Source organism: Geospiza fortis, unplaced genomic scaffold, assembly GCF_000277835.1.
Source record: "Geospiza fortis unplaced genomic scaffold, GeoFor_1.0 scaffold61, whole genome shotgun sequence".
NCBI lineage: Eukaryota > Metazoa > Chordata > Aves > Passeriformes > Thraupidae > Geospiza > Geospiza fortis.
Genome location: NW_005054430.1, coordinates 1,154,913 through 1,165,357, shown reverse-complemented (window position 1 = coordinate 1,165,357; position 10,445 = coordinate 1,154,913). Strand labels below are relative to the sequence as shown.

General features: G+C 48.5%; 1 protein-coding gene across 1 annotated transcript in view; it reads right to left on the bottom strand.

The window, feature by feature from the left end:
- Positions 1-9,467: 9,467 nt before the first annotated feature.
- The window catches only part of LOC102045590 (collagen alpha-1(VII) chain-like), a 104,828-nt gene continuing 103,850 nt past the window's right edge, over positions 9,468-10,445 (bottom strand). The window contains 1 exon segment of the mRNA XM_031061892.1: positions 9,468-9,758. Within this exon segment, the coding sequence (XP_030917752.1) occupies positions 9,742-9,758 (17 nt within the window). The 3' untranslated portion in view covers positions 9,468-9,741.

Genomic DNA, 10,445 nt, shown 5'->3' with positions numbered 1-10,445 from the left:
GCAGGAAGGAGGAAAAAAAATAAGGAAAATATTATTTTTTTGGGATTGGGTTTATTTTTTTTTCTTTTTTGCTAAGAGTGGGGATGGGTTGTGCCCCTCCGCTCCAGGAAGTTTTTATGGAGCAGGAAAATTGGAATTGGGGTTTTCTCTTTGCTTAAAAAAGGAGCAGGAAAAGGAGGAAAAGCACCCGCGGTGGATCTGAGGAAATGGAAATTAAATCCGCGCCGCTGGTGCCGCTCCTCCCGCCGGGAATCGCTGGGAGAGCCGGGAGCGTTTTCCAGGAATTCTATGGGGATGCTGCCGACCCTGAGAAACCTCCTGCAGCTGGGCTGGGCGGGAGAAAAGCGCCTCATTCCCCAAATCCCAGCCGGGAAAAGCGGGATCGCCGCCTCTCCCGGCGGCAGGGGACCGGCATGGAGCGGGATTTTCCCAGGTAAGTCTGGGAGAAATCTGGGAATGGGACCTGGGGACTCCTCCAACTCCGACTGGTGCTGCCCCGATGCTTTTCCCGGGGCTGATTCCCAAAATCCGGGCGGGCTCGGTGGGATGGGATGGGGGGGTGGCTGTGCCTCGCTCTCCTCCCCATCCCTGCAGCGGCAGCAGGGATTTATCCCCCTCATTTTCCTTTTTCCCAAAATTTCCCAATCCTTCCCATGCTGCCCATTCCAATCTGCCTCCCACAATTGCTGGAATAATAATAAAAAATTATTTTTCCTAGGAGGGAAGGCGAGGGGAATTACAAATCCCTTGATATCAACATATCTTGGATTGCTTTTCCCCACCTTGCCTATTTTTATTCCCCTAAAAAAACCCCCAAAAAATCCTAGAAAATTCCATGTCTGGAGCATGGATTTGCCTCCTCCAAGAACATTTTTCCCTTCCCAACAAAGATTTTGTGGGGAAAATCAATTTGTGGGGGAATAAATCTCAGGAAAACAGCCCAGGATGGGATCTGGAGGTGGAAAAGTATCTCAGTCCCTAAAAAAAAGAAAACCCCTGGAATCTGATATCCCAAGGAAAACACTGAAATATTTAAAGTTTCTGCAAATGGGGGAATAAATAAATAAATCCCAGGCACTCACCTGCTTCTCCTGGATGCTTGGGATGGGAAGGATTTGCTGTGGAATCACTGCCAGGAAAGAAGCATCAGGAGCCTTTCCCAAACTTCTCCTCCCTGATTTTTCTTTTTTTCTTTTTGTTGTTTCGCAGGGATTGGGATATTTTCTTCCCTCTCTCTGGAAACCTTTTCCCCCTCCCTGGTGTATTTATAAAAATCCCAGGGATCACGGGGTTGGAGTCGTGATTCCAGCTTTGCTTGGGAATGATTTCATTCCAATGAGGTCAGAGCGAGCTGGTGACGTCACGGAGCCGTTCCCCATCCGCAGGAAAAAAAAATGGGAATTGGAGGGGGAGGAAACGACGTCAGATCCCAAAATCTGGGAAGAGTCATCCCAAAGTGGGGCTGGCGTCAGTGCTGGGATTTGTAGGATCACCTTTGTCCCCGGGGTTTTGGGGGCAGGGATGTTTTAATTCCAAAGGTTTTTCCGGCTCCGAGGATGCCGTGGATTGGGGTTACCCCCAAAAAATGTGGGTTTGTTCCCCAAGCGGGGATTTGGAAGGGTTTTCCCTGTTTCTCCCATTTCCAGGGAATTTTCTCTTCCCACTCATGCAGGGAAACCCTTGGAAAATGGGAATTTTGGGAAAGTTCTTCCGGGATTTGTTTCAACAATCCCAGGTGAGGCTTTGGGAGAGGATGGGAAGGACAAGGGGGAAAAGCTGCAATTCCCTAAAACTCCAGCAGGATTGGGATTTGGGATCATCCCAAAACAGCAGCCAGCTGGGGAAAATTCCCAGTTTGGGCTCCCAGCACCAGACTGGTGCCAGTGAGCCCGGAGAGGAAACTCCTGGAATCCCCCAAGGTTTGGGAGCACAAGAGGATGGTTTGGGAATGCGGATGGGGATTTGGGAATGGGGATTTGGGAACAGAGGGATGGAGATTTGGGAACAAGGATGGAGATTTGGGGATGGGGATTTGGGAACGGGGATGGAGATTTGGGAATGGGGATGGGAATTTGGGAACAAGTATGGGGATGGAGATTTGGGAATGGGGATGGAGATCTGGGAACAAGGATGGAGATTTGGGAACAAGGATGGGGATAGGGATTTGGGAACGGGGATGGAGATTTGGGAACAGGGATGGAGATTTGGGAACAGAGGTATGGAGATTTGGGAATGGGGATGGAGATTTGGGATTTGGGAACAAGGATGGGGATGGAGATTTGGGAACAGGGATGGAGATTTGGGAAAGGGGAGGGAGATTTGGGAACAGGGAGGGAGATTTGGGAACGGGGATGGAGATTTGGGAACAGGGATGGAGATTTGGGAACAAGGATGATGATTTGGGAACAAGGATGGAGATTTGGGAACAGCGATGGAGATTTGGAACCAGGGATGGGGATGGAGATTTGGGAACAGGGATTTTTCCCTGTGATCCAAGGAAGATCTCAGGTCCCTCCAAAGGGTCCCACCATGGATTTGTGGCTGGGCCAGATTCTCCTGGAGGCTCCAGGACCAAATTATCCAAAATTCCTTTCTGGAACTTCCTTGGAAAAGCCATTGCCGAGCTGGAGGGGAGCAGTTATCCCTGAGAACGGGGCAAATCCTGCTAAAAGTGGGGAAAATCCCTGGAGAAACCCCTGGGGCCAGCAGAGCCCCGGGCTGGGCTCTGATTTAGGGTGGGGAGATGTTCCCAATCCCAGCCTGGAGAAAAGGAAAAAATTCCCAGAATTGTGGGAATTCCTGGATGAGGCCCCAGGATCTGAGCTGGGAATGGTGGGAGCTTCCCGTTGCCTCCAAACCTTGGGAATTCTGCCCAGTCAGGATCCTCCTCTCCAGCAATTCCTTCCTTTCCCACCTCAGTTTGGAGCTTCCAGCTCCTGGAATGAGGTTTTGGTTTCCCTCCTTCCCCGAGGCCCGGAAGGGAATTTTTTTTCTCCAAATGTTTGGAATTTTGGAGTTGTTTCTGGGGATGAAAACTCCCAGGTGACTCCGACACCAGGAGCTGGGTGGGAAAAATCCACGTGAGGGATTTTTCCAAGGAAAAGGATCAGGGCATGGGACTGAGAGACTTTCCCACCTCTGGATCCCATCCTGGGCCGTTTTCCTGAGTTTTATTCCCCCACAAATTGATTTTCTCCACAAAATCTTTGTTGGGGAAGGGAAAATATCCTTGGAGCAGGCAAATCCACACGTGGAATTCTCCATGTTTCAGACATGGAATTTTTCATGGGGGTTTTATTAAGGAAAAGTAGGGCAAGAGAAGGCAGCAAGAAAAAGAAGGCAGCAAAGAGAAGGCATTTCCTGGTTTATCCTTTGAAAAGCCAATCCGGCTTTTTTGGCTGCCAGGGTTTGGGATTCCCTGCCTTGGGAGGAGAATCTGCCGCAGGAAAATTGCGTTTCCAAGGGGAAAAATTCCATCGAATTCCAAAATTCCGTCAAAATATCCCTCGGGAAGGAGCGAGCTGAGCCAGGGACATCTGAGGGCACCCCCAGGACCTGGAGGCCTCAAACTTCCCAAAAGTTTCCCTGGAAAAGTCCCGGATTTATGAAAAATGCAGGAAGCGAGGAGCAATCCCACGCATATCCCTGGGATCCCACCTCTCCTCACCTTTCCCTGGAGCTGAATTTCCTGGAGTGAATAATTTCCTCATTAAAGTTTCATCTCCACAAGCCGGGGAAAATCAGGGATTTGGGGTCATTCCACCCCAGGAACTTTGAAAACACACAAGAAAATTCCCAAATTCCAGAAGTTTTGCCCAGCCCAGGAGATCCCATTTGGTGCTTCCAGCACCAGAATTCCATGGTGGAGTCGGACATGGATGCATTGAGGAGCAAAAAGGACTTTTCTGCTTGGTTTTGTCCCTTTTCCCCCCATTTTTTAGGGCTCAATTTGCATTTTCCAGGCTGTGGAAGGAGGAGAATTTCCCTAAAATCCTACAGCAATCCCTTCATCTGCCACGAGGCTGATTTAGGGGATTTTATGGGATTTCTCTTCCTTCCAGCCCCATTTCGGGGTTGATTTTCACTCCTTCCAACAGCTCCAATCCATAAAGTTTTCCCAAATATTGGAAAACTCCATGCAATGGGAAGAGGAGAGCTGAGAATACAAAATTTAGAATAATTATTTTGCCTTTTTTGCACTTTTTTTCCCCCCCACCTTTTCCAAGGGGATTTGCATCCCTGGGTTTCCACAAAGCTCTCCGTGTTTCACCTTCCTGAGAATTAATTCAATTAGTTCAATTAATTAAATGAAATTAATTAATTCAATTAATTAAATTAATCAAAGCCTGGAGCTTTGGAGTCCAATGGAATGTCAGGAAAGCTCCTTGGGATTAACTAGATTTGGGGTTATTTTGGAAATTCCCAAAAATCACTCAGGCCAAACCCAAAAATCCAGCAGCAGCTTCTGGGCATGGAATTAAATTTGGGATTAAATTTGGGGTTCAATTTGGAATTAAAATTGGGATTAAAATTGGGATTAAATTTGGGATTAAATTTGAGGTTAAATTTGGGGTTAAATTTGGGATTAAATTTGGGGTTAAATTTGAGGTTAAATTTGGGATTAAATTTGGGATTAAATTTGGGATTAAATTTTGAATAAAATTTGGGATTAAATTTGGGATTGAATTTGGGGTTAAATTTGGAATTAAATTTGGGGTTAAATTTGGGATTAAATTTTGAATGAAATTTGGGATTAAATTTGGGGTTAAATCTGGGATTAAATTTGGGATTAAATTTGGGATTAAATTTGGGGTTAAATTTGGGATTAAATTTGGGATTAAACTTGGAATTAAACTTGCAATTAAAGTTGGAATTTGCTGCTTTCCCTCCAATGGAAGAGGAGGAAAAAGTGGTGGAAGGGGAAAAATAATCCCAAATCCTCCAAATTTTCCTGGAATGTTTTTATTTCTTTCTCTCTTTGGCAATTCCTGCTCCTTTCCCAAAGGGATTTTTGCACCTCTCTGGCCACGTGGGCAGCAGAGACAAAAAAGGAAAATCCAGGAATTTGCGGAGAGAGCCTGGATTCTCACTCAGATTCTGGGAATTTTCCCTGATTTTCTGTGTCCCAGCGGAAAATCCACTTTTATCCCAAGGATCCGAGTCTTGGAGCTGCTCCTGCTTTTCCCTGCACCCAGAACTGGGATCTGATCCCGCAGCTGGAAAAGGCTGGAAGAGCTCAGGGAATGTTTCATTCCCTCCAGGCGGGTTTTGGTGCCTTCCCAGGATTTTTTTTTTGGATTTTTTGGGTGGTTTCAGGTGCCAAACGGGGCAGGACAAACAGCCCAGGGTGGGATTGCTCCTTGGGATTCCAGGGACAAACCCAGCCCGATTTTCCCCCTTTCCTGCCTGGCATTGAAGGTTTTCTAGGATTTTCCAAGGTGTTTTTTTTTTTTTGCCTTCCCAGGGCAGAAAAAATGGATTAGGGATGGAGATTTAGGAACAGGGATGGGGATTTGGGAACAAGGATGGGGATTTGGGGTTTGGGAATAGGGGTGGAGATTTGGGAACAGGAATGAGGATTTGGGAACAAGGATGGGGATTTGGGAGTTGGGAACAGGGATGGGGGTGGGGATTTGGGAACAGGGATGGGAGATGTGGGAACAGGGATGGAGATGGGGATTTGGGAACGAGGATTTGGGATTTGGGAATAGGGGTGGAGATGTGGGAACAGGAATGAGGATTTGGAAACGGGGATTTGGGAACAGGGGTGGGGATTCGGGATTTGGGAACAGGGATGGGAATGTGGGAACAGTGATGGGAATTTGGGAACAAGGATGGGGATGTGCGAACAGGGGTGGAGATTTGGGAACAAGAATGGGGATTTGGGAACAGGGATGGAGATTTGGGATTTGGGAGTTGGGAACAGGGATGGGGAGTTGGGAACAGGGACTGGGATTTGGGAGCATGGTTGGAGATTTGGGAACAGGGGTGGAGATTCGGGATTTGGGAACAGGGACAGGGATTTGGGAACAGGGACAGGGATTTGGGAACAGAGATGGGGATTTGGGAACAGGGATGGAGATTTGGGGACAGGAACGGGGATTTGGGAACAGGAACGGGGATTTCACCCCAGAAGGACTGTGGCTGGCAGGAAAAGATCCCAGAGAGGATGGTGAGAGCCATGGAAGCTTTTCCAAGATTTAGGCCAGGCTGGATGAGGCTTGGGACACCCTGGGATCGTGGGAGGTGCCCCTGCTCCTGGGATGAGCTTTGGGACCCTTTCCAACCAAACCACGCCAGGATTAAATCCAGCCCTCCATGAACAGCGACTTTAATTGCTCCCACGGTAAGAATCCATAATTAACGAGCCCAATTCCAGCTGGGAGCACCAGCAGGGGTTTCCTGGGCTGCTTTTCCACCCGGCGGGATTTTGTGGGCTCCTTCCCTGGATCCGGTCTCTGGGCACGTCCCGAGGGCGCTGGGTGAGGCTCAGCGGGGCCATCTCAGGCCTGGCTCGTTATCCAATTACCCAATTATCCCGAGCCAGCCTCTCCTCCCTCTCCATCCCTTTTCCTTTCTCAGGGTTGCTTAGGAACTGCTGCGGACACCGGAGCTGCGGCCGCGGGGGTTTCAAGGTTCCCTGGCTGGGCGCAGGATCCATATTCCAATATCCCATATCCCAGGAATCCCCTCCTGGAGTGCTCCTAAATCCTAAATGGATTTGCATTCCCCGAGCCACAAATCCCGCTCCAAAATCCCTCTTTATGTCCAGATTCCATGAGGAATCTGAGCTGGCATGATGCGCTCCGAATCCCAGATTTCCACTGCTCAGCTTGGCTTTTCCCGAGGCCTTTTCTCCAAAGGATGTTCAGGAATTTTCTGTTTTGCTGCCTGGAAAGCCACCAGGAAACCTGAAGCCTCTCCCCCCCACTCCTGCCCTGAGATAATTTCAAGGAACTCGATTAGGCTGCCCTGACATTTCCAGGGAAGCGCCGGGGCTCCGTTCCCGGAATGCCGTGGCCCTGCCAAAGCCTGGATGGCAAATCCGCAGGGAACATTGGATTAATCCAGGGAGGATTAAAAAATAATTCCAGTTCTCAGCTGCCCCGAGCTCTGATGGGAATTTGAGCTGGGTTTAATCCACTGAGCTCGACCTTAGGCCTGCCTAAATACCGGTTTTCGCTTACCAGCTCTTCCAAACCTGGATGAAATCACTTGGATCCCTCAGGAACGCGGATTTTGGTGGAGGGTTTTGAGCCAAATCATTCCCTTGGGAGGCTCTTCCCAACTCCTTTGGATGCTCCTGGACCAGGAGCCCAAATCTTTATTGGATTTGGGATTTGGAGCCAAAAGCTGCTGAGAAATTCCAAAGCCAGGGAGGTGAGGTCTGATTTTTAGGGATGGCACCGGGCTGGAAAGGGAAAATGAAGGGATTGGCCAAAAATTTCTGGGAATAACAACTCAGGAAGGGAATTTCCTCAGGCTCCCAAATCCCACAGGTCCCTTCCTTGCCTCCTTCTGCCTCCACCCCTGTGGATTCCCAGCTCTGGAAAGGATTTTCATGGAATTTCTGCTGCTTGGGCTCTCCTCAGCCTTGGTGAGAACTTCCCACAACTTTTGGCTCCAAATCCCAAATCCTAAAGGCTGGAGAAGGATTTGGCCTCCTGGCCCTGGAGCATCCAAAGGAGCTGGGAAGAGCCTCCCAAGGGATCCATTGGGGGCATGAGGGATTTTTCTTCTTGGATTTGGGAGAAAATTCCACTTTGAGTTCTTAATGAGCACTTAATTGTCGAATACGTTGTTATCCTGACTGGAATGGAAGGAAGAGGATTTTTAATATGGAGCGATAGGACACGGGGAATGGCTTTAAAGTGGAACAGGGCGGGGATGGATGGGATCTTGGGAATGAGGAATTCCTGGCTGGGCTGGGATTGCCAGAGCAGCTGGGGCTGCCCCTGCATCCCTGCAATGCCCAAGGAAGGATTGGAGCACCCTGGGATAGCAGAAGATTCCCTGTCCATGGCACGGGTGGAATTGGATATTCCTCAAAATCCCTCCAATCCAAACCATTCCGTGATTTTATTTTCCAACCATGGAACTTCCTGCCTCCGTTTCCCTGATCGTTTTTGCCCATTTAATTCGGGAATGAGATTATTTCCTGATTTTTTAAATTCCTTTGTTTCCCTGCGTGGTCTCAGCTCCCTTGAGGCTGGAATTCCACTCATTCCATATTGCCTGGGATGTTGGATTCCAGAGGCTGTGGCACGCCAAGATCAGCATCCTTCAGCATTCCTGGGTAAATTCACACAGGGAAACCAGGAAAATGGGAAAATTTTGGGAATGTTTCCCAGAATTCCACTTGTTCCCAAGCCCTGTGGAAAAGCCCAATCCCTCCCTTCCGGGTGACGCTGCTTTTCCCACCGGGAATGTTTTGTTTCTCCTCCCAGGGAATGTTTTTCCTGCCCAAGGACATCTCAGGACAGACCAGGATTTCAGGAGGAGTTGTCACTCTGGAAATGGCTCCTTGCCAAGGCTTACAAAATTCCATGTTTTTCATTTTTTTTGCGGGAGGCAAAGGAAGAAAAGTCCCCAGATCTCTGCTCCTCCCTCCTCAGTACCTGGAATATTGTGGGGGAGGAAAATCCTGGGATTTTGGGAGTGAGGAGAATCCTTTTCCTGCCTGTGCTACCAGGAGCAAAGGGCCAGCCCTGAATCCCAGGAAATCTGAAATCTGGGAACGCTGAAACTTTGGAAATCTGAGTTCAGTTTTACCAAATTACGTGGACAACTTTTAATAAATCCCTGTTATCCCAATGGAAATCCTGGGATTCTGGGAGTGAGGAGAATCCTTTTCCTACCTGTGCTACCAGGAGCAAAAGGCCAACCCTGAATCCCGGGAAATCTGAAATCTGGGAACGCTGAAACCTTGGAAATCTGACCTCAGTTTTACCAAATTACACGGAAAACTTTTACTAAATCCCTGATTTCCCACTGGAAATCCTGTAACCTTTCCTAGGGATTGTCCCATGGAGCAGGACCCCTCTCAGCTGTGTCTGGGTCTCCACGGGACCAAAATCCAGGGATTTGGGATCCCTCTTACTGGATTTCCACACCTCTTCTTGGATTTCCACAAGCTGCAGCTCCAAGCTCCTCGAGGAATTGGAAGTGGCATTTCTTGGGGAGAAGCCTGGCTTGGATCCCTATTTTTTTCTTGGAGATTTTGGATGGTTCCTTTTAACCTGCCCAATTTAACCTTGGGAATTCCCAAGTGGAGGAGAAGGTTGGAATTCCTGAAGGCCACAGGGAATTCCCAAGTGGAGGAGAAGGTTGGAATTCCTGAAGGCCCCAGGGAATTTAGGACCAGGCCAAAAGGGATGGGGCTCCACCTGACCCAGCTGGAAAAACAGATATTCCCACTTTTCTCTGCCATCCCCAAGGTTTCCCTCTTCCAGGCGAGTGACCCAGAATTCCACAGCACTGAGACACCTTTATTTTACAAAAATAAAACTTGGGAATTTGTGCCAGCTGGTTTGGCTCAGGAATTCTGCCCTTCCCATCCTCCTTTTTCTGAGCATCCGGAGGTTTCCCTCTCCTCATCCCAAAACGCCCATAATTCCAGTTTTCCGACGTCTTTTTTTCCAACGTTTTGGTGTTTGTTTGTTTGTTTTCCTTGTCCATCCCGGAGGTGTCGGAGTCACTCCTGCCAATCCCGTTGCATTTAAATGAAGCACTTGGAGCTGCTCATCTCCCTCTGCCTGCTTTGGGAAAAAGAGGGAAACAATGGGAATGTTTGGGCTCCCTCTTGGAATTCCCAAGCTCACAGCAACTCGGGAGGTCCCTGACACCACGGGATTTTCCCATCCCACATCCACAAAAAGCAAATATCCCAATCCCGACTGGATCCTGGCTCTGCTTAGGATCAGCCAGGAAAAATGTGCCACATGGAGGACTCAGGGATGTGTCTTGGATTAGGATTAATCCCATTCCCAGTGGTTGTTTCTTCCCACAGACCCTGCTGGAGGTGCCTTCAGCTGCTTTGTGAAGTTCCCAGTGGCTCCTAAAGCAAATTCCCTGGAAAAAAAATTGGGCAGGAGGATCTTCACTCATTTCCTCGTGCTGCTGGGCCTGGAATTCAAGCCCTTGGAGCGATTCCCAAAATTATGGATCTGAGCCTTTAATTCCGATCTCTTTTTTAAGTTTCCTTCAAGCCCTTGGAGTGATTCCCAAAATTATGGATCCAAGCCTTTAATTCCTCTCTCTTTTTTAAGTTTCCCTCAAACCCAGAGCAGATGAACCTCATTGGAGATTTTTTTTTAACGGATTGTGGAGAATTCATGGATTTTTTTTTCCCAAAGGTCTCCAGGCAGAGGGAATTCCCAGAGAGGAATATTTTCCTTGGAAATCTGGGATCAGTCCCAGCTCCTGCCCTGCTTGGAGCAGGGTTT